We start from the raw sequence: 20687 nt of genomic DNA on the forward strand, positions 1-20687 counted from the left end.
GGGCACGTGCCACCATGCCCAGCTAATTTTTTGTATTTTTAATAGAGACGGGGTTTCGCCATGTTGACCAGGATGGTCTCGATCTCTTGACCTTGTGATCCACCCGCCTCGGCCTCCCACAGTGCTGGGATTACAGGCTTGAGCCACCGCGCCCGGCCTTCTTTCCCTGTCTTCTTTGTGACCTAGTTATTGGTTTCAGGGCAGTGTGGTGCCATAGCAGCTTCTCTGGCAATTGAAATGTTTTCTGATCTGCTCTGCCCTTGAGGTGGCAACTTGTCACACATGGCTACTGAGCACGTGAATTGTGGCTAGTGTGATTGAAGAACAGAATTTTTTATCTTATATAAATTAGTTTAACTTTAGTCACACATGGCTACTGTTTGCCCTATTGAACAGCATAGCCCTGGATGCTCAATTAGGTTCATCTTTTAAGCAAGTGCTTCAGTATTTAAATTTAGCTCAGTGGGATTTGAGGAGGCAGATGTGCTATGCTCTTATTAGCAATTGCTGGCATTTTTCCCGTGGTTTAATCTGGTCCCTTAGTCTCAGATCATGTTGGAAGATTATTTTTTGTCTTTTTAAAATAGGATTTTTGAATGTTTTTCCCCTGTATTCACTGATTACATTCATCATCTCATTCTCCATTCACTATTCTTAATGATCATTAATTACTAAAACAAATTTAAAACTGCTGATACTCCTACAACTTTAAAATTTTTGCCTGTTTGTTTTCTAGCCCTTTGCCGCATCTCTGTTTTTAGGTTGTCACTGTTAATGTCGATACTATTTTATTTGATATTTGACCTCACAGTGTATTATATTTTTCCCTGATTTCTGAATAGTCTTTGCCTTGGGAAGTATATTTTATATATATATTTTTACCCCTACAGCATCTTACCCAGAGCTGAGCATAACTAAACACTTCCTGGTTTGAATTTGTGAAAAATTTGCCCTGGCTTATGCAGATCATAGCTGAAACCTGTGTATTTGCTGGCAGATGCATCTGAGCAGAGCTTTCCATGAGCCAGGAGCAGGGTTGGTGTCTGCTGCAAGGCTCAGCACTGATGATGCCAGCATTGTCTCTTTACATCTTATTTTATTATTTTATTTTATTATTTTATTGAGACAGAATCTCTCTCTGTCACCCAGGCTGGAGTACAGTGGCATGATCTCAGCTTACTGCAACCTCCGCCTCCCAGGTTCCAGCGATTCTTATGCTTCAGCTACCCAAGTAGCTGGGATTACAGGCATACACCACCATGCCCAACTAATTTTTGTATTTTTAGTAGAGATAGGGTTTCACCATGTTGGCCGGGCTGGTCTCGAACACCTGACCTCATGTGATCCACCCGCCGTGGCCTCTCAAAGTGCTGGGATTACAGGTGTGAGTCACCATGCCTGGGTGTCTTTACATCTTTAAAAAGAGGAAATTAGCCTTGGAGCCAGGCCACACCAGAGGACCCATCAGATGTTGATAGTGTAGTCAGCCTGGCACTCAGGCAGTTTGGGCTTTGTCCTGAATTTTCTTTTCCTATAGAGGTTTTAGAGGTATTGTGGTATGAGCCAGCCTACTGGGGGCCTAATGCCAAAGTGGTAATAACAGAAGTGACAGTAAATGTCTAGGCGACCCAAGCTGTGGGCCAGACACCATGCTGGGCTGTTCATGGGTATGGTTCTATGTAATTCCTTAAACAGCATTGGGAGGAAGGGGGCACTATTCTCACATAAAGTACAGAAACAAAGTAGCTTGTCAAAGTCATATGGGTGGTTTGGAGCCTGCTCAGGCTGTGACCTTTCATCACCACGCTATGTTTCCTTCCACAAGTAAGACAAGAGTTAAATCTGTGAAACGCTGGATGTGTGCTGTGCAAGACGCTCAGGAGAAAATCCTCCAGGCTTTAGTGACATGGAGGCTTGAAAGACTGCTTGAGAAAGAGTGTGAGGTCTGGCTAAGTGTGTTCTCTGTGTGTGAAACAGTTTTGAATGTCACACGTGTGTGGGGAACGCTGGTGGGATTTCCTACATTTGGACCCTTGGGGAGCTTTGTGCACATAGCAAGATGATTTGAGTGTGGTTTTTAAAAGATGGCACTAGACTTCTCAGTGGTAATTAGTGTTAGCAGTTTGGGTTACTATTTCTTCAGAAAGGGTAGTAGGGTTGGTGAAAATGTAGATTTTGTTGTGGTGATTTACCAAGTAGTGTAATAAACTGTTAACTTTGCCTTCCTTTGTGTGACCAGTCACCCTGTGACACTGAGACTGAAATATGGAGCCACCAGGGAGGTTGGGTATTGCGGGTCTTATTTTGAAAGTTCTTTAGTTGCTTTTAGAGCAAAGATGGAATGGTTCTTTTCACGTAGTTTTATTTTGTCTCTGTCTTTAGGATTTGGTCAACACTGGACTCAGCACTTTCTTTTTCTTTATTGCTTCAATCGTACTGGCTGCTTTAAACCACAGAACCGGAGCAGAAATATCTGCCGTGGTAAGCAAACTCAAATGGTTCAAGCAGGCTGATCTGGGGACCTCCTGTGACCTGCCCACCTGTCTCTGGCATGTGTCCTGCTTGTCCTCCTGTGGCTTTTCCATTGCTAAAGATGATGTTACTGAGCCAGTGGGGGTCCCAGTCCCTTCAGTGCTGTGGTTCTTAAAGTATTGGCCCCAGAACAGCATCCTTGGCATCTGTTAGATGTCCTTAGGCTCCACTCCAGAGCTACTGGGTCAGAAATGTATTTGAATGAGCCCTCTGGATGATTCAGATGCTCACTCAAGTTCAAGATCCCCTGCTTTAGTTAGTTTCCAACACAGTCCTTGATATCTGTCAGTGATGTTGTTGAAGAGCCTTACCTGCCTGGGGAATGGAGGGTTCTTGAATGCAGTCATGACACTGTTTAGCAGTTACATGACATTTTAAGGTGGAAATGCCATGGTGGTGGGGACCAGATAATGTAGGACTTTCCCTCTCTTATGTCTTGGGTTTCTGCGTTGTTCTCAGTTTACAAGGAACAGGCATCATTTTTGTAATGGGGGAATTAAAAGGTTTATAAACGATTAAACTAGCTACTCTCCCAGGTGCCACTCAGGAGATGTCTCAAGTCTTACTGAATAATTTAAACCCTGTGCTTCTCACTCTGGAGTGAGCTGCTCACTTCGAGCTGCCCAGGTGAGAGGCAGGTATGGGGTGGGGACACGGGCCTCCTTTTGACTCTGAGCCACCCTGTCATATGTATTTGAAATAAGACTTCTGAGTGGGGCTTCTGAGAGGGGGAAAAGATCAAGGAATGGAGGCAGAAGATTGTAATGGTCAGTTGGCAGAGCAGAAGCCTTGAGGGGCTAGGCCACGTGCCTGAGGACTAACTATGCTGGTGTGTTTTAGATATTTGGCTTCTTGGCAACTGCGGCATATGGAGTGAACACATTCCTGGCAGTGCAGAAATGGAGAGTCAGCGTCCGCCAGCAGAGCACCAATGACTACATCCGAGCCCGCACGGAGTCCAGGGACGTGGACAGTCGCCCCGAGATCCAGCGCCTGGACACGTGAGGACCTGCCTGGACCCTCCTCCCTCCCATCCTTGTGCCTGTCTCTCAGTCAAGTTTTCTTTCCCTCATCGTGTCAGATTTCCATGTGATTCTGTTGAATTTTGTCCTCTTTGGTAAAAGTTCATTTTGGGAAAGGGTTTCCTGAATGGCCCAGTGAGCAGTTCCGTGGTGGAGTCAGGAGGCCACGTTCCCTAGTGTTTGGGGCTGTGGGAGCAGCCGGCGTCACTGCCCAGGTCCACTTGAGGTCTTACCTGCCCCAAAGCACAGGCTTTCCTTTGACTCTGAGCCACCCTGTAGTGTATTTGTAACAAGACTTTGGATTAAATGGGGCTGCTAAGGGGGGAAATGTGAAGGAATGAAGGGACAGCATTGGAACGGTCAGTCGGCAGCTGTTCTCAGGCAGCCTTAGGCATCACCTGCTCCAAGTCAGTGTTGAGTCTGGCTGCCGGGATCCACCCCACTCCTAGTCTTCCATGCTGGGGCCCCCAGGCAGCCAGCACTAGCCCAAAAGCCACAGGACTGGGGAAAACTGATGTCCTGTTAGGATGGCTTCCAGGGACCTCTGACTCATTGGAGGGTGACCTTTTGTTTCCTACTCTGCTGAGAAATCACTTGATTCTTCCTCAAATGAATCACTTTCCCAAACCCCAGATTCTTCAGGAATTTGGGGACCATCTTGTTTTCCAGTTTCCTTCCTACCCTAAATATTTTGAAGCTGAAATGCAGATTTTCAGTAATTTTACCTGCTCTGGTAAAAGCCATGAACAAAATAAGCCTATTCCAGCAGCCAAAGCAATTGCCCATTTGCTGGCTTCATGGACTGCAGGTGGGAGGTATACGTTTGTGTTAAAAAACAGCATGCATGCACGCACACACACAAACACACACACACCCTCACACACCCTCTATTTTAGGGATGTGTACTAATTTTCTAAATACCTGCAAAGAGTTCTAAAGTGATTCTGAGATTTGTCTAGGATTTGAAAATACTTGAATTTGCATCAGAACACACTCTTCCACCCATGTTTCAGAAGGCACTAATTGTCACTCTGGGCACCTCAGTGTTGTAAGTACAGACATCATTCCTGGGAGTTGTTGTGGGGAAAATCCTAGCTACTTAAGGTTTCTGATTGATTCTTGATAAAGTGAAGATTATTGTGAGAGGTGGATGAGCTCAGTGAGTCCCCATGATGCTGTAGTTTTTTTAAAAAAATTAGAGATTAATTATATCTTTTATGGAAAAATTGTTTTAGTTTGTCAGGTTTTCACTCTTTGAACTGTTGTTAATGTTTACAAACCTCACTCTAGCTCTAACATTTTGTGTTTAGCCCTCACCATAAAAAAACACTGGCAGGAAGATTTTGCAGTAACGTGGAGAAATCCCCAAGACCAAGTGCTGACAAATGTTAACAGCTTTAGCAGTGTATAACTCCGAGGGGACAGTGGGGGGGGGGGGTTCTGTGTGAGAAAGCGTCCCCTTATGCACATGTGGCGTCTCATTCCCCAGAAAAGGACAGCGTCTGATCTCACAGTGTTGATCAGGCAACGCTGCTGGGCTGGGGGTCAGAGATGGGGTTAGTTCCCTGCACCAACACCTTCAGTACGATCTGAGTTCAGAGCAGTGGCCCAGGCTATGTGACTGAGCACCATGTCTGCCTCGGGCTGACCCTGCTACCCTGTTGGCAACTTACCTCCCCTCTGTTCCCACAGCCTGAGTGTGCTGCCTGGTGGGTCTGTTGAGTGTGTTTGCAAAGTCAAAATTGGGCTTATCTCCCTTTGAGAGTTCCTTTTAAAATAGGGCCACAGACTCAGCCTTGCATTAAATGGGGCCCACTTGGAAGGACCACCCTGAGCTTTATCAGAAATCTCCTGCTGGGAATCATGTTACTTGGCCTCCAGAAAAGGCCGCCTTTGAAGTGAGATTGAAAACAAAGGTACCATTCAGGCGGGCTTGTTGACCAAGTTTTCCTAAGTCACTTCAGTAAGACCACTTGATCATATGGTGAAAGCAGGGACAGGTGGTCAGCCTCCTGAGGATGTGTTGTCAGCTGCAAGAAACAGTTTTGAAGTCATTGAAACTAAAGGCAGAGGAATGACCAAAAAGGATGAAACGCCACAGAGTGACTTAGGACTTAATTTGCATCTTTGTGGTAGATTCTTCAGAATTATTTATGTCCCTGTAATATGTAATATCCTTTGTGCCATGAGTCTCCCCTTTGGTTTTGTAAATGTTCTCCTTGTATTTAATTAGGAACTGGAAGTGGCACCATGGACACTTTCTAGTTGATGGAATGTGTGGTCACACCTCTCATCATGTATAGATCACGAAGTGATGAGAGCTCTGGAGGGAATAGGGTTTTCTTCAGTGAATGGGAAGATACCTGTATTTTTCTTACATTGCCTCTGTATGCAAACAGAAGACAGTCTATATCTGGGGGCCTTAAAATGACCTCTTGGCAAATTGAAGGAAGCATTTTTACATTTAATAGTTTCAGTATGGACCAATATCAGTTCGGTTTGGGCATTTGAAAGCTGAGTGACCTTAGTTTTTTCTCCGTGTTCTGGTGGGATGGTATTTGTTTTCACATTTCAAGCAAAACTTGAAGAAACTGCAGTTGCCATGTGCATTTGGATTTGTTCCTGGAGACTATAGCTGAAACCCTCAAGCATTTGGTGGAACCTCTGGTGGTTTTAGATGGATGCAAACACTGACATTCTCAGAGAAAGTTTATTTTGGCACTGATTGGGTGGAGTTCCTATTTTTTCCCTCTGATTCTCTTTGATATCCTTCCTTCACACTGCTGAGGGAATGGGAGGAAAATACGTTTGGAGCCTTAAAGAGGGATTACAGTCATGAAAGGCTGAAGATACTTGTTGACCGCACATAAAGCTGGGAAGAACAGACGCAGTTACAGATTAAAATCTCATCAGAGAAGTTTGATTTGAAGTAAACAGCCATCCAAAGGAGGTGAAAAAGCAAGAGTGTGGCGGCTTGCATAGCCCTGATACGTATCTTCCTTGGCAACGTGAGCTGAAGCCAGCATTGGCAGGGCTGGCCCAGCTCTGAGGGCTTGGCTCTGGGAAGCTGGCGGCACCCCCAGCCCTTCAGGCCCTGTGACTGTCCCCTGGCTAGAAGGCTCATGCCTTCAGTCAATCATGGAATGTGTCTGACCTCCACCCTATGTCGGGTGCTTCTGGGAGAGCTTTGTGACTTGGTTGAAAACCTTCTTGCTCTCTTCAAGTTTGCAGTTTGATCTGTGGCTCTTGGAAGCTGTCCTAGTGAGTCAGCCATGGGTTAAGACTGAGGAGACCAAGTACCAACACCTTTGTGCACCCATGTATGTGAATTCTTGCTTGGAGTGAATGAGCCCTGAGCAACCCTTATGTGTGTCATGTCCTGCGTGTGGCCCAGGCTTACCTTTTCTTGAAGATTCACATGAGAAATCCCTCACCTATCCATGTGCTCTAAGAGGGAGACCAAGGTCTAATCCCTTTCTGTGCCAGAGTTTCTGTGGATTGGTCTTAGCACCTAGGAGATGAATAGAGCGTGGAGACACGTGACCAATTTAGTAATTCTGCAAGGCAGTATGATGATTGAAGGGTTCCTATTGTCTCATCTGTGTTCAAAACAAAGCAGTCATGAAGTCATTGTGCCACTGCCTGACTGTCATCTTCTCCAGATCTTGTTTATAGAGAAATAATGACATTAAACAGGTATCAGGAAGGGGAAAAAGGTTTCTAGGCTAAGAACTGCTGATAGATTCTCTTGAGCAGAATAACAAGTTGCTTCCTGCTCCAGGGACTGCCATTAGCTTGTGAGGTCTCTAGGTGCCTTGTTAGTTCCTAGTGAAGCTGCAGAATCCAGAGTGTTTTCCAGGTCTGTCATATTTTATCAGCACCCATGCCCAGGCCCAACAGCTTGGTTGGCTGGTGAGGTCCACACACGGCCAGGTCTGGGATATGAGAGGAGGGAGGAAGTGTTGGCCTGGAACACCCCTGCTGTCTGCCATTAGCACTAGACAGCTCAGGCTATCTTGGAAACAGGTACTTGCTTAACTGCCTTCCTGTCCTCTTGTCTTTGAAAATCTGTCTCGTGTTCCACAGTCAGCTTGAGGGCAAGAGTGGGATGCTGGGGACAGGTCTTCCCCGTGCTGTGGGTGAGCTCCTGGCATCTGGCTCAGGAATGTGTGGGTCCAGAGTTGGCTTGGCTGCCCTCTCAGGCAGGACGCAGGCCTGATACCCTGAGCCTTCAGCTTTGTAAACTTCCCTGGAGTTTTATAGAATCTTGTGTTTCTTTGATTCTCAGCAGATATCATTCAAATCACAAGAACTGTCTGGTTGAGAAAGTAATTTAAAATATTTGACCTTTTATGTTTCTTTTATTTAGAAACTGAGAGAAAATACCTTCAGTATCTGCTAGGTCTAGAAGAATTTTCTTCTTAAGGTGAATGTTCTGTTGATCTCTTCTTCCTGCAAGTGAGTAGCATTTGTACACTCTTCAGCTTGAAGCGGAGGAGTGGGTCCTATTAAATTTTTCCTTCTTTTGTCTGGAATATATTCTTTTTCCATTTGGATACAGTTTTTCAACCTTTGAGATTTTTTTTTTTTTTCCTTTCTAGTTTTTCCTACTCCACAAACATAACAGTAAGGAAAAAATCACCCACAAGCCCGCTGAGTCTGAATCACTGGCAACTTGCCTAGAAAAGTTTAGATGATGGGTCCTTGAATGGTGTATCTGTTTCATAGGGTAAGTTTGTTGTCTTTGTTTTTTTTTATGCTGAGGCTTTAATTTAGGTGACTTGCTATCTAGACACCCTGGAGTGGCATGTTTTCTTTGGGATGCATAATTCAAAAAGGCCAGGGAGCCTTTGGCTTGGACCCCTGGGAATTATTAGAACTTTAAAGTTCGAGTTTAGGAGTAAGAATGTATCTCAGACCACCTTAGTCAGCTTTGCTGATGGGATTTAGGGCCAGGCCAGAGTTTCTTTAAATAACTGTGTCTGAAAAGAGAGATGGTGTGAAACAAGATTCTGATAATGGTTTGTGTGAGATTTGGTCATAGTCTAAAACTGTCACGCCTGAGTTGCCTTAGGATGATAGTGCTGACACCCAGTGGGAAGTACCCCATTTTTGTCAGGAAAGTGAAGGGATGGTGAGGAGACGAGGGAGACCTAGTGCCCCCTGCACCAAGGGGAGGCCTGACTCACGCTGCTTCCTGCCACAGGCCCTGCTTTGCTTGCCTGCTATTTCCAGAATCAATTTTGCAAGTTTCAAGACTCTGTTCCCCTCTTTGCAGAATTGAGGAAGGCAAATACTCAGGGTTTGAAGGGAGATCTGGCTGGCCCGAGGGCTAGTGGAGGCAAGGGCAGGATGCCTGGGATGGACTCGTAGGCTGACCTAGACCCAGAGGGGCCGCTTGCTCTCAACTCTTTCACTCTGTAACCCATTTAAAAATGAGTTTTTGAATCTTGCCTCAAATTGACCTCCTTGGATAAAATCAGTGCTTTTCCTAATTGATTTTGTTTGACGTGGTTCCCTCTAAGAGAATGCTAAGAATTGAAACTATTTGTATATGTTGAAATTTGTAGAGGTTCAGGAATCCATGGCAGAAACACTAAACTATTTATTTACAAGTATGACTATTTTTTTTGCAAAGTAGGCAATTCTGTCTTTGTATATTTTAAGGCAAATAATCACTTCACCTCTGGTGCCTTCCATGCGTTGCATAAGCACTCTTGTCAATCATGGAATTGGAAAAAGATGTACATTTAGTTAACCAGATAACACTATTTTTGTAGCATGATTTTAGATTGTGTCCTTTTAATATTGTTTTCAACAATGGTAGTTTTGAGGTTTTGGCCATTTTCTCTTTACACTTTGTATGTATTTTAAAGAAGAAAAAAACAAAAAAAAAAATTCCCTGGCTATTCCTCTTTCCTCTCTGCTGCTGCTTCTCCCACATCTTGTTCCTGCTTATTTAAATAGTTTGAGAGTAAGAGTATATTTCTGTGAAATAATTATAAGTCAGTATCATAGCATTTGGCATTTTTTAACCACTTACTCAGTCTGGAGCCACTGCTCCCCTCAAACAGTGCAAAGAAAGTGGTTCCATATTTTACAAATGAAAGAGTGGCATCGGAGCCCTGACCTCCTTGTCTTTGGGTATAAAATGGTGAGAAGCTGGTGACCAGCTCCTTCCCCTGTGGTTTGAGCTGGTTAACTGAGCCCAAGCATATTCTCTGGCCCAGGCCCCTTCCAGGATCAGCGTGGGTATCCTGCGAGGCGCCACCTTCCTGCCCCTGTGGAGTGGGAAGCTTCCAGGGGCCCCAGCCGGCTCCCGGGCTCTCACCTTCCACTCTGATCTCAGATTGGTTTGTTGTGGACTCTGGCTAGACTTGGTGGCCCTTGCTGGGTTTCAGGCCTGAAAAGAACAGGCTGTTTGCTGTGAGGAGCTGGATGACACTAAGACACAGACACATACTCTTTAGTGGCCCTTTTGACTTTCCTTCCTGCAGGACGTGAGTTCTGTCTGGTTTCCAAAACCCTTGAGTAAACTAGCTGAGCCATTGCAAATGAAGGTACAGATGAATTGAAACATAAAATCATAGCTTTTGAAGTGTCTTTCTAAAGGGTCAGAATATGTAATTATTTGATAAGAAAGGATGTCAAGTCAGACAGCTAAGTAGTAACTTTCCAATATGATTTATCCGTGGTACTTCACCTGGTGGCACTTTTGGGGGGCAGTGTTAACAATCGCATTTTACTTGTTAAATCTCTCTCATTTTGGCTGTTTCAAGACACAACTGTGGGCTTTCTGAGGTGATGCCCATTGAGCAAACTTTGGTTTATGTGTTTGGTTTTCCAGCTAACGCTGAAGCCCTGGGTGGGCGCCCCCAGCTCACGGGCTCTTGGGTTCAAGTCTGTATGTCTGGAGTGGGTTGGGACCCCAAAGCTTTGCTGCTATTGATTTGTCCCCGACAGCAGACAAAGCCTCACATTGCCCTCACTTTCCCCCCTTTCTTTTGAAGGACCAATTTTTCATGGTACTTGTCTTGATCGTTTTCATAGTGTTCAAATCTGTATTTTTGTATGTAGAAGGAAATAATTTTCTCAACACTAATCGTTAATAACTATTGTATTAAATTGTCATGAAGGAACTCTTGTTTAATAAATGGACGTGTAAGGATGTCGTTGTCTCTTTCTTCACTCTGACTGGCCTCCTCTGCTCCTTAAAGGCAACAGATCCAGTTCCTGAAACAGGTTGAACAGAGCCATGATCCTCAAGGTGGAACAAGGCTCTCTGACACCAGCTTTGCAGCTTTGCCAGGGCTGACAGGGTGGAACATATATTCCACCAGCGGCCTCTCCATTCCTGCACACCCAGCTTTCATACACATTTTCAGTACATGTGGTGTGTGAAAGTTTGGCCAGAAAGTCTTGTCTTTTCCCCTCAGCCTGGACAAGAATGCTGACTGGAGTCCTCCAGGGCTGCCACTCTCCGGGCTGTTATGCAATCAGCTTCCAAACCAGGAGAGCCTGGGTTCTGGCTGCCTGAGGCTGCCGTGAGACACTATCCTGATGTGTGAGAGAGCCCTGGGCCAGTTACTCAACCTTTGTCTCAGTTTTTTGTTTGTAAAACAGCATAGTGTTGAGAACTAGAGCATGGGTCCTCAACCCCTGGGCAGTGGACTGGTACCATGGGGCCTGTTAGGAGCCACACCGCACAGCATTACCGCCTGAGCTCCGCCTCCTGTCATATCAGCAGTGCCATTAGGTTCTCGGAGGAACTCAAATCCTATTAAAAACTGCATGCCATGGATCTAGGTTGTGTGCTCCTTATGAGAATCTAATGCCTAATGATCTGAGATGAAGTTTCGTCCTGAAACCATCCCCTCCCACCCTCAACCCAACTGATCCCCCAATCCCTGGTCCGTGGAAAAACTGTCTTCCACGAAACAGGTCCCTGGTGCCAAAAAGGTTAGGGACCACTGAAAGGATTAAATGGTACTCAGATTTCATGTGTATTGTTGCTAAGACTGAAGGCTCTCAGGATCCACACCAGTGTTGCCAGTTGGTATTGAACCTGATATGATACCAGATAGTATTGCTCTGGGTTTTCAAACACACACTCCATGCAAGTGGTCAGTCTGGCTTCATTCATTATGGCTTTTTTTCAGAGTAAGAGATTCACATGCAAGAGAATAAGGCCATAAATCCTCCAAACTCTGGCTCCTTCACAAGGCCTAGAGTCACAGAAAATGCCATCTGTTAAGAAGCTGCTTTTATATTTAAAAAAATATAAAAAGTTATAAAAGTCCATCAAAGATACACAGTATAAGTCCTTAGGTGAACACAGAAGGCTGGTATCATCTCCCGGCGTGGCCCATAGACCTGCTCTGGGGTCTGGAAGTTCACCATCCTGAGGGTCCCAGGAACTCCTGCCTGCTGACTGGGCTCTAGGAAGAAGGAGGGTTTGGCTGGGCCTGCCCAGCTCCCTGTGACACTGTCACTGTGACATCACTGTTTGGTACCCTCTGTCTTTGCGATCAGTCAGTCTATGAGCTCTTCTTTAAACAGTCTTAGACCCAGAATGGTCATCTTACTCCCAGAAGACATGGTTTCCAAGGGTGGTTGGTGTCAGTTCTGGGTGCCGAGCCCCACTCTCTCCTGGGCGATAAGGCAAAGGTCAGTTTCTCCCTGCTTCAGCAATGAAGAGGAACTGGTGCTCCTTGAACCAAAGATTCTTGGGTCATTGTCACCAAAGTGCATGGCGTGGGCAGAAGCACTAAATGCAGACAAACCCACTGGGCCTGGCGGGGTAGCCCTGTCACAGTTTCTGTCTTTGTTCTTGTTAGTGAAACACAGAAGACCTCCCCCGACCCCTGCCGCCTAACAGTGTGGAATGCCTGCTGCCCAGGTGGAGACAGGGCTCTGCTTTGACTCCTTGTGCTGGTTTTTGTCAGAAAGGTTGAAGGGCTGAAGGCCTGTGGGACAGAAATGGGGAGAAGGGGTGGGATACCCAAGATGCCCCCATGCACAGCATGGTCAACAGTGCTGAGCTGAGGGGCAAGCCTGGTAGGCTGGGCTCAAGCGGGACCTGAGGCTGTGGGGGCCTGCTGTGTCTGCAGCCCCCTCTGCAACGCAGAAGTCCGGACCTCCCCTCCAATGTCAGCATCCCCTGTGAGGTGCAGGGGTGGAGGCCCGTGTGGCTCAGGTTGCCAGGGCACCACCAGGCCGTCAGTCAGAGTCCGAGTCAGAATTCTCTTCTGAAAGGAAAGCAGAGAGGATGCTTGGCAGGAGGCTCAGGGCAGCGGTGCCCAGGAACAGTCTCTGGGGAAGCACAGCTGGGTTGCTGGCAGGAGCCTGGGTGTAGGCCTCCCGCACCTGACTCTACCGTTTATATTACTCTCCCAGTAATCGCTAGCATGAGGGCAGGCTCCAGGCTGGAGGCTCGCCACAGGCAGCAGCCACTTTATCTTTTTTTTTTTTTTTGAAATGGAGTCTTGCTCGTCACCTAGGCTGGAGTGCAATGACGTGATCTCACCTCACTGCAACTTCCACCTTCCCAGGTTCAAGAGATTCTCCTGCCTCAGCCTCCCAAATAGCTGGGATTACAGGCATGTGCCACCATGCCTGGCTAATTTTTTTATTTTTAGGAGAAAAATTAGAGGGGTTTCACCATATTGGTCAGGCTGGTCTTGAACTCCTGACCTTAGGTGATCTGCCCACATTGGCCTCCCAAAGTGCTGAGATTACAGGCAGAAGCCACTGTGCCTGACCTCTGTATTCAATTCTGACATATAAGCCAGGAGTAATTTTATAACAAAATAATTGTTATATATGTGAAACTCTCCAAATAGTAAAAAAAAAAAAAAAAAAACCCACCCAAGTCTCTGCTGATGTTTACTGCTTGTTCCCTGGGCTGGGAGCACATGCTGCAGGCAACTGGCAGCAGGTTGCAGAACCTGAGGAAACCACCGGGGAGCTCTACCCTAGTATTTGCCAAGGGACGAGATGGGATGAGTGGCATTCATTTCCAGCAGAAGGACTGGTTTCTGGGATTCACAGTCCCCATGGCCCCAACACCTGGCTGTTCTGTTAGGAAACTAGTGGCTCTTAAGCCTAACCCACTGGGTCCTCCCTAGGGAAGATCCCAACCACAGGGTGGTGCCTGCAGGCCCTTCCAGAGCTGCCCTGGTCTACCTGCTGGGCCACAGGCACTGCCAGCAGGGGCACACTGCTAGGTCTAGAAAAGCATCTCCCTGAGCGGAAGCCCCTGCTCTCTGTGCTCTCAGCTTTCTTCCCGGCACCTGCCTGGTCTCTTCTGCCTGCACACTCCTCTACTGCCATCCATCAGGACCTAGCTCTAGCGTCCCCTCTGAACCCCCAGGCCGGGTGGCACTCAGCGTGGGCCCACCTTCAGCCGCTGTATCCCTCCCTCTATTGGCTCCTGTTTTATTGTCATTGCTGCCCCATCTGGCCTTTCCCCTGGTATGGCACACGTCATGTGTCCCTCCCCATGGTTTCTGGGTCTGACTCCTGTCTGGCCTCTGAGCTCCTCAGGAGAGGCCTGGGTGGGTGAGACAGCAGAGGGGCTGAGATGGGGAGGTGGCTACTCTGGATCCCAGGTGGACAGGTGCTCTGAAAGTGACTGGCTGCCCAGGGTGGTGGCAGGGGGGTTGTCCAGGGAGACTTGCTGGCTTGGCCCGAGGCTCTGCCATGTCCACTGCTTGCCCTTCTTAGAAAGGCTGGGTGAGGGGGAATGAGGGGAATGGGATTGGCTTTGTGATTAGTGCTGCATGACGTTACGTGAGAATGGGTTGTGAAAATACTTCCTGCCATCAGAGGGACCAAATGATCCCACCCCAGCCTTAAACTTGCCAGCCATCCCCAAAGGAGGGCAGGCCCCTGCCACAGCACTGCTGGGGTGATCAGGGTGGCTGCTCACCTTCTGTCTTGCGTGCTGTGGCCTCATCTGCAGAGTCCCCTTGTTTGAGGAATTTGGCCACTTCGTTAAAGATCAGGTAGAAGTCAATTGCAAACACGATGGTGGCAAAGAAGCCAAACACCTGTGGGCAGAGTGGATGGGACGTATCACAGGGCTGATTCCCTGTTCCAGGAGGCTGGGAACAAGCGGGTTGGCACTGAGACGCATCTGCCTCAGCCTTGGGGGCCATTTCAGACCTGCTTGGACAAACAGCCAGAGTGACAGGCACAGTAATTACACATTCCAAATAATGGAAGTGGGAAAATGAGATGTGAACTTGGTTTGACAAACAGCCTTTCAAAATCTCTAACAAGAGGAGTTTGGAATCATCATCGGGACCCATATGAGACCCCAGGGGGGCCCCAGCAGAGAAAGGATCTGCCCCAGGTCACACCCCAAGTGAGCAGCTAGAGGGGCATCTGCAGCTTCCAGAGGGTGGGGCGTCTGCTCACCCCAGCGGCTTTGGAAGCCCCATCCGAGTACTTGGCGACAGCTGTGATGGAGATGGCAAAGTAGATGAGGGCTGCGGTGACACAGCGCAGGAAGTCCTGGGGAGAGAGGGGTGCGACCATGTTGCCCTGAGCCCACTGGAGCTGAGCACAGCATGGGGAGGAGGCCTAGCAGCCTGGTCATGTTCCCAGCCCCAGGCCTCACACCTGAGGGCTCCTACCCTGCCCTGGCCCCACCCACATGCCTAGGCCCTTGTCATGCCCCCCAGATGCCTCTGCTGCCCTGCCAGCAGCTGACACTGCCGTATCCAGGGTCCAGCGGGGCTGCTGTCCTAAGCTCTGGACAAAAAACTGTGTATCAGGCTGCAGCCTGCCCTGTGACATGGCCCACTTGGAGGAAGCAGAAGTTGGAAACACCCCCACCTGCTCCCTTCCTGATCTCCAATGGGGAGATCTGGCCCTGGGTCTTGCTTTGCCACACTCTTGTGGCAGATCCATTTATGGATTACAGTTTCTGCTTACCCGTCCCTAAGATGGGGACACAGGGTGCAGCCCTCCTGAGGTGGCGGATGCTGGATATGAAGTCAAGACACCATGGTTCAAGTCCAGCCTTTGCTGCCCTTTCTCTAGGACACATTTCATTCAGCGAAGTCCACTGGGGTCTGAGCCCTCCCAGGTGATAAAACGAGGTCAGGGTTGCTGATGGCTGAGGTCTGGGTAGGCCCTGCATATCCTCAGTTAACCTGCCCTGCCTGCGTGGAAATGGCTTGAATTCCTGTGACTGCAGCTTAAGACCCTGTGGGGATTACCAGCGCCACCTTGTGGCCACAGACCCCTTGCCGGGTTCCCTGCCTCACAGACCTGCTCTAGAGGCACCACAGCCCACTCCGGACTGCAGGGCTGCTGAGTAGTGGAGCTGCGATGATCTGAAGCTGGGTCTCTCCATCCAGTACTAACCAACTGCAAACTCCAGCACACTGGAGAAAGGGTAAGGGCCCAAGTGCATGACTCTGGACTCCTCATCTGGCTGCTTTCTGCAGGGCACCCCTCCCTCCTGGAGCCCCTGTCCTCACCATCATGGGCCAGCACAAGCCCTGCCACTTGTCATTCAGCTGCATGGCATCAGCAAAGAGGAAGTACAAGGCCAGCAGGAACTCCAGCAGAGGTGCTGTGAGGAAGGCAGATGCTGAGGACGCCACGTAGCAGATGAAAGTGATGAACGAGAGACCCTGCGGGCAAGGAGTTTAGGGTGAAGCCAGAGCCTTTTCATGCTCCTTGTTGAGTGCTCCTCTGAGCAAGGACCTGTGGTCAGGATAGAGGAAGCTCCAGCAGGGGAAGCCAGCTGCTCACAGTCCCACAGCTGGGAAGTGGCAGAGCCAGATTAAAATCCCACGCCAAGCGCCATGGATGACACCTATAATCCCAGCACTTTGGGAGGCCGAGGCAGGTGGATTGCTTGAGCCCAGGAATTCAACCCCAGCTTGGACAACATGGCAAAACCTCATTTCTACAAAAAATACAAAAATTAGCCGGGCGTGGTGGTGTGTTCCTGTAAACCCAGCTACTTGGGAGGCTGAGGTGGGAGGATCACCTGAGCCCGGGAAGGTCGAGGCTGCAGTGAGCTATGATCAGACCACTGCACTCCATCCTGGGTGAGAGAGTGAGAGACTCTGTGCCCCCACTAAAAAAAAAAAAAAAAAAAAAAAACCAGCATGGCCCAGAGTCCTAACCCCGCCCTGTCTCCCCACTAGGACCCAGTCAGAAAGCCCCAGCCTCCCAAGCACATCCACCCCACTCAGTGCCCTTCGGAGGCAAATCCAAGCTGGGCAGGAACCAGTTTCCAAAAAGTAACACCCAACACCAAAGACGTGTGCTTGTCACTGAATGTAAATTTCACCTTGAAAACAAAAGACAGATCTCTTTAGTTAATGACATGCAAGCTGAAGTGTTCAGAGTTCAAATGTCCTGATGTCCTTATTTTGTGTTAGGCACAATGGATTCATGGACAGATAGATAAAGGAAAAAAATCTTTCAGCGTTTTAATGCATTTGCAAATTCTCATAATAAGAAAGGAACATCCAAGGGAGGGTACATTGGCACTGACACCTCAGGCCCCACTGCCTCATTCATACAGGGCCAGCTGTGAAAGGCAGGACCAGCTGTACTTGAACTACAAGAATCAAAATTTTCACTGCAGCCTTTCCCACAACTCTGTAGGTGGGAAGAGCTGATGGGAGAGGATGCTGAGCTCTGGTCAGTCCTGCAGCCCAGGTGTGCTGCAGAGCAGGCCAAGGTGATCTGTTGGCCAGCCTGGGCTCCACAGTGCCTGGTGCCCTGAGGCTCACTGGCATCTCCCCTGACCCTCACATCCACCTATGAGCACAGCCCCGCTTACAGATGAGAAGACTCTGTCACATGGCTAATCAGAAGCTACTAGAATTTGAACCCAGGGCTGGCTGACCCCCCAGATAGAGTTCTTTTTTTTTCTCCAGAGGCGGAGTCTTGCTCTGTCGCCCAGGCTGGAGTGCAGTGGCACGATCTGGGCTCACTGCAACCTCTGCCTTCCAGGTTCAAGCGATTCTCCTGCCTCAGCCTACCAAGCAGCTGGGATTACAGGTGCCTGCCACCACGTCCAGCTAATTTTCGTATTTTTAGGAGAGATGGGGTTTCACCATGCTGATCAGGCTGGTCTCGAACTTCTGACATCAGGTGATCCACCCACTTCGGCTTCCCAAAGTGCTGGGATTACAGGCATGAGTCACTGCGCCCGCCACAGATAGAGTTCTTAAGTAACTTGGCCCTGTGGGTGCTGGAGAGGCCATCTGTCTTGGTTTCTGTCATTGTGCCTGTGTCTGAACATATCCATGGCTGAGTAGCTTCTAGTGGGCACAGGGGGCCCCATGGGGACACCCAGATGCCCCACAGGAAGCACTGTGGCTGCTTCAGACAAATGAACTGCAGGGATCCCAGGGGGTCCCCAGGGCACCCCCATTCGCCCTGCACATGGCCTTGGCTGTTGCTGAGCCCCCTTTGGACAGACAGACTAAGGCATAGAGAGGGGCTGTGAGGCTGCTGGGGCCTGCCAGGAAGGCCTTCTGTGAGACCCACCCAGCCCTGGTCCTCTGCCAAAGGCTGTCTTCCTGGCCCTCCCCTTCCTGCCCCAAAGCCTAATTCTGGGGATTCCCCTCTCAATTCCTGTTTTTTCATCCCGCGATTTCTGGGGCCCCTTCTACTCTCGGTTTCTGCCCAAGTCAGCTTCTGCACTTGCTTGTCCTGGGAGTGGGTGTTAGGGGACAAGGGAAGCAGGAGTGCCCTCAGCGGCTCCTGTGAACCCTGAGTACAGACCCCTCACCCCTCCTTATCCTCCCTGACCTGGATTCCTGACATCCGGTAGGCTCAGGGTGGCCTCTATGCTCTGGCTGGTCATACACCTCCTCCCCACATGAGGTGGTCCTGGGTGGGGGAAGGGGTCAAGCCCCCTCAGGGGACGGTGGATTCCAGGCTTCTCCCCTCAAGTGGCTCCCAGTGGTCTCCAGGGTGGGGCTGGGAGTGTGGCCTCTGGGATGACCGCAGGAGAGGCTGCAGGACCACCTTCGCCCTCTGCCCTGAGCGACCCGGGAGAGGTCCCAGGGCAGAATACCCCTTCCTCCTGCCCCCACCCTCCGGGCCGCTCTCAATGGACCCCTCAGTTGAGCCTCCTGTCAAATCAGGCGCCTCAGCACTCTCATCTGCAAAGTGGGGACAGGGGCAGAAAGCGCCAAGTCGCTGGGATCTCAGCAATAAGTGGCCGCCAACATGCACCGCTCCCTCCTCCCTCCTCCCTCCTCCCCCCTCCCTCCTCCCCCAGCCCCCGGCCTGGCCTCTCCCTCCCCATTCACTGCGGCCCAGCACCACCCTCACCCCACGGCGGACAGTGCCGGCGCCTCTTGTGTCCAGAGGACAAAGAAGCCCGACCGGCCGGGGCGGGGGCGAGCGCAGAGTAGGAAGGAGCCGGGCGGGGGTGGGGAGGAGGGCAGTGAAGTCACCGCTGGGCCGCCTCACCCAGTCCCCGAAGTGGGGTCCCTCCCGCTCCGCACGGCCCGCGCTCGCTCGGCCCCGCCTGCGCCCCGCAGCTCGAGGCCCCGGCCCGCCCTCCCCGCGCAGGGAAGCGGACCCCGCCGCGGCCCAGGAGTACCGGAGGTCCGAACGGGCCGAGTCCCCGGGGCCCAGAGAGCGCCTCAGCTCTGGACTCGCTGGGACAGCGCCGCTGAAGGCCCCGGCTCGACCCCCCAACCCCTCACCGCCGTCCGAAGTTTGGGGACCTCCTCCCAACTTAGCCAAGCGCCTGAGAAAAGTCGGCCGAGGCTGCGCGGGGAGGGGGGGCATCGGAGCACGGCCGCCACCCAGGGAATCCACCCGCGCCCAGACGTCCCCCTTCAAAAGCAGGGCCGTCGAGGGTCCCTCCGCACTCACGGACTCGGCCAGCAGGAGGCGGCCTTTGAGCGAGCAGAGGAAGGCGCGCGCCGGCAGCAGGGCGCGGAGCCCCGGAACTACGGGGACGGCTCGGGAGCCGCTGGCGGGCTCGGGGTCTGGGTCGGGGTCGGGGTCCGGGGGCCACATGGCGGCGGCGGCAGGGCCCAGGCTCTGCCTGGCTCCCCTCTCCCCACGCCCGGAGGGAAGCGGAAACTCTGGCTGTGCGGAAGTAGGGCAGGCGACACTGGCTAGAGAGCAGGGGCGCATCCCCCGCCGCTCCGCCCCGCCCCGCCCCGCCCCCACCCCCACCCGCTCCTCCGCCCCGCCCCTCTCCCTCGGACCCCGGCGGCCGCGGGTGCTGGGCCCGACCCGCCCACGCCCCGGCCTGGGGCCTCCGCCGACCCCGCCTTCTCCTTCACCCCCGTCCTGGATGCTGGAGACCTCCAGATCACCGACCCGGCACCCCATCGGAGGTCCCATCTGTCTTCCCCTATCTAGAAGGGCTGTCTATACTCGCTGTGTCTGGTCTAACTTCCTGCCCGTGCGCGTGTCCGGGATCCGGGAACCCAGGCGTCTAAACAGCAAAGACCCCGGCCTTGATGTCGGCTTCGCACCCCAAGCCTCTCTCTTTCTTGGGGGCCCGAGTTTTCTTGCGACTTCCCTGGCCACCCCTCCTGTCCTCGGCCGTCCCACTCTCCCCCAGGGCCTCTTTGTTGGCTCTTCAGGCCTTGGTCCTGCACCCGCCTCCCCCAACCCAACCCTGGAGGACTCTCAGACCAGCACGCGCAGCTCCAGGCACATAGACACGCACACAGGCGCAAACACACACAGACACCCACACACAGGCACGCACATCTGCAGGACTCCATGACCTGCAGTTTCCCTCACCCTAACACAACTCTCTCTCTGTCTCTCTCTCTCTCTCACACACACACACACACCACACTCATGTGTGCACATCTGCAGAGCGTCTGGAGTTCAGCGTGATCAAGACCCAGCTTCCTGTGCCTCTGTAAAGGGCACTGCCCCCTCCTTTCCTTCCGCCCAACTAGTGGAGACCTGCGGGTCATCCTTGTTCCTCCTTACTGGCAGTCTGTCACCAAGGTCCTCCCACCTTCACCTCCTATAGCTTTCCCTGATCTCTGTCCGCTTCTGACCTCCACTAGAGCCCAAAGCATTCCTGCCACCTCCCCACTGAACTGCTGTGATGGCATCTTTAAGAGGCCCTTAAGTTTTCTCTCTCAGCAGCAGGGGAGAGCTTAT

At 50.7% G+C, this 20687-nt stretch overlaps 2 protein-coding genes across 3 annotated transcripts in view; one reads left to right on the forward strand and one right to left on the reverse strand.

Moving 5' to 3' along the window:
- Positions 1-10722, forward strand: part of CMTM4 (CKLF like MARVEL transmembrane domain containing 4) — a 33391-nt gene extending 22669 nt beyond the window's left edge. The window contains exons 3-4 of the mRNA XM_017508031.2: positions 2383-2481; positions 3373-10722. Of these exons, the coding sequence (XP_017363520.2) occupies positions 2383-2481; positions 3373-3537 (264 nt within the window). The 3' untranslated portion in view covers positions 3538-10722. The remainder of the gene's footprint in view (positions 1-2382; positions 2482-3372) is intronic.
- CMTM3 (CKLF like MARVEL transmembrane domain containing 3) lies at positions 9190-20392 on the reverse strand. 2 transcript variants are annotated; one of them, XM_017508030.2, is made up of 6 exons: positions 19938-20392; positions 19425-19643; positions 16046-16201; positions 14976-15071; positions 14485-14605; positions 9190-12802 (listed from the first exon to the last, which is right to left on the reverse strand). In XM_017508030.2, the coding sequence occupies exons 2-6, from the start codon at positions 19569-19571 to the stop codon at positions 12774-12776; spliced, it is 549 nt and encodes a 182-aa protein (XP_017363519.1). In that variant the 5' UTR covers positions 19572-19643; positions 19938-20392; the 3' UTR covers positions 9190-12773. The 2 variants fall into 2 exon arrangements, with proteins under 2 accessions (XP_017363519.1, XP_017363518.2); XM_017508029.2 differs by lacking the exon at positions 19938-20392 and having other exon boundaries at positions 19425-19708.
- Between the last annotated feature and the right edge of the window lie 295 nt (positions 20393-20687).

Source organism: Cebus imitator, unplaced genomic scaffold (assembly GCF_001604975.1).
Source record: "Cebus imitator isolate Cc_AM_T3 unplaced genomic scaffold, Cebus_imitator-1.0 Scaffold385, whole genome shotgun sequence".
Classification (NCBI taxonomy): Eukaryota; Metazoa; Chordata; class Mammalia; order Primates; family Cebidae; genus Cebus; species Cebus imitator.

What these genes read in the sequence shown, in the direction of transcription:
- CMTM3 (XM_017508029.2), bottom strand. Translation starts at nt 19,691, where the DNA reads ATGCGCCCCTGCTCTCTAGCCAGTGTCGCCTGCCCTACTTCCGCACAG. An exon ending in GCCTCCTGCTGGCCGAGTCC is followed by an intron (nt 16,202 to 19,424) that starts GTGAGTGCGGAG and finishes CCTTGCCCGCAG; the next exon opens with GGTCTCTCGTTCATCACTTT. An exon ending in CACAGCACGCAAGACAGAAG is followed by an intron (nt 12,803 to 14,484) that starts GTGAGCAGCCAC and finishes CTTTCCTTTCAG; the next exon opens with AAGAGAATTCTGACTCGGAC.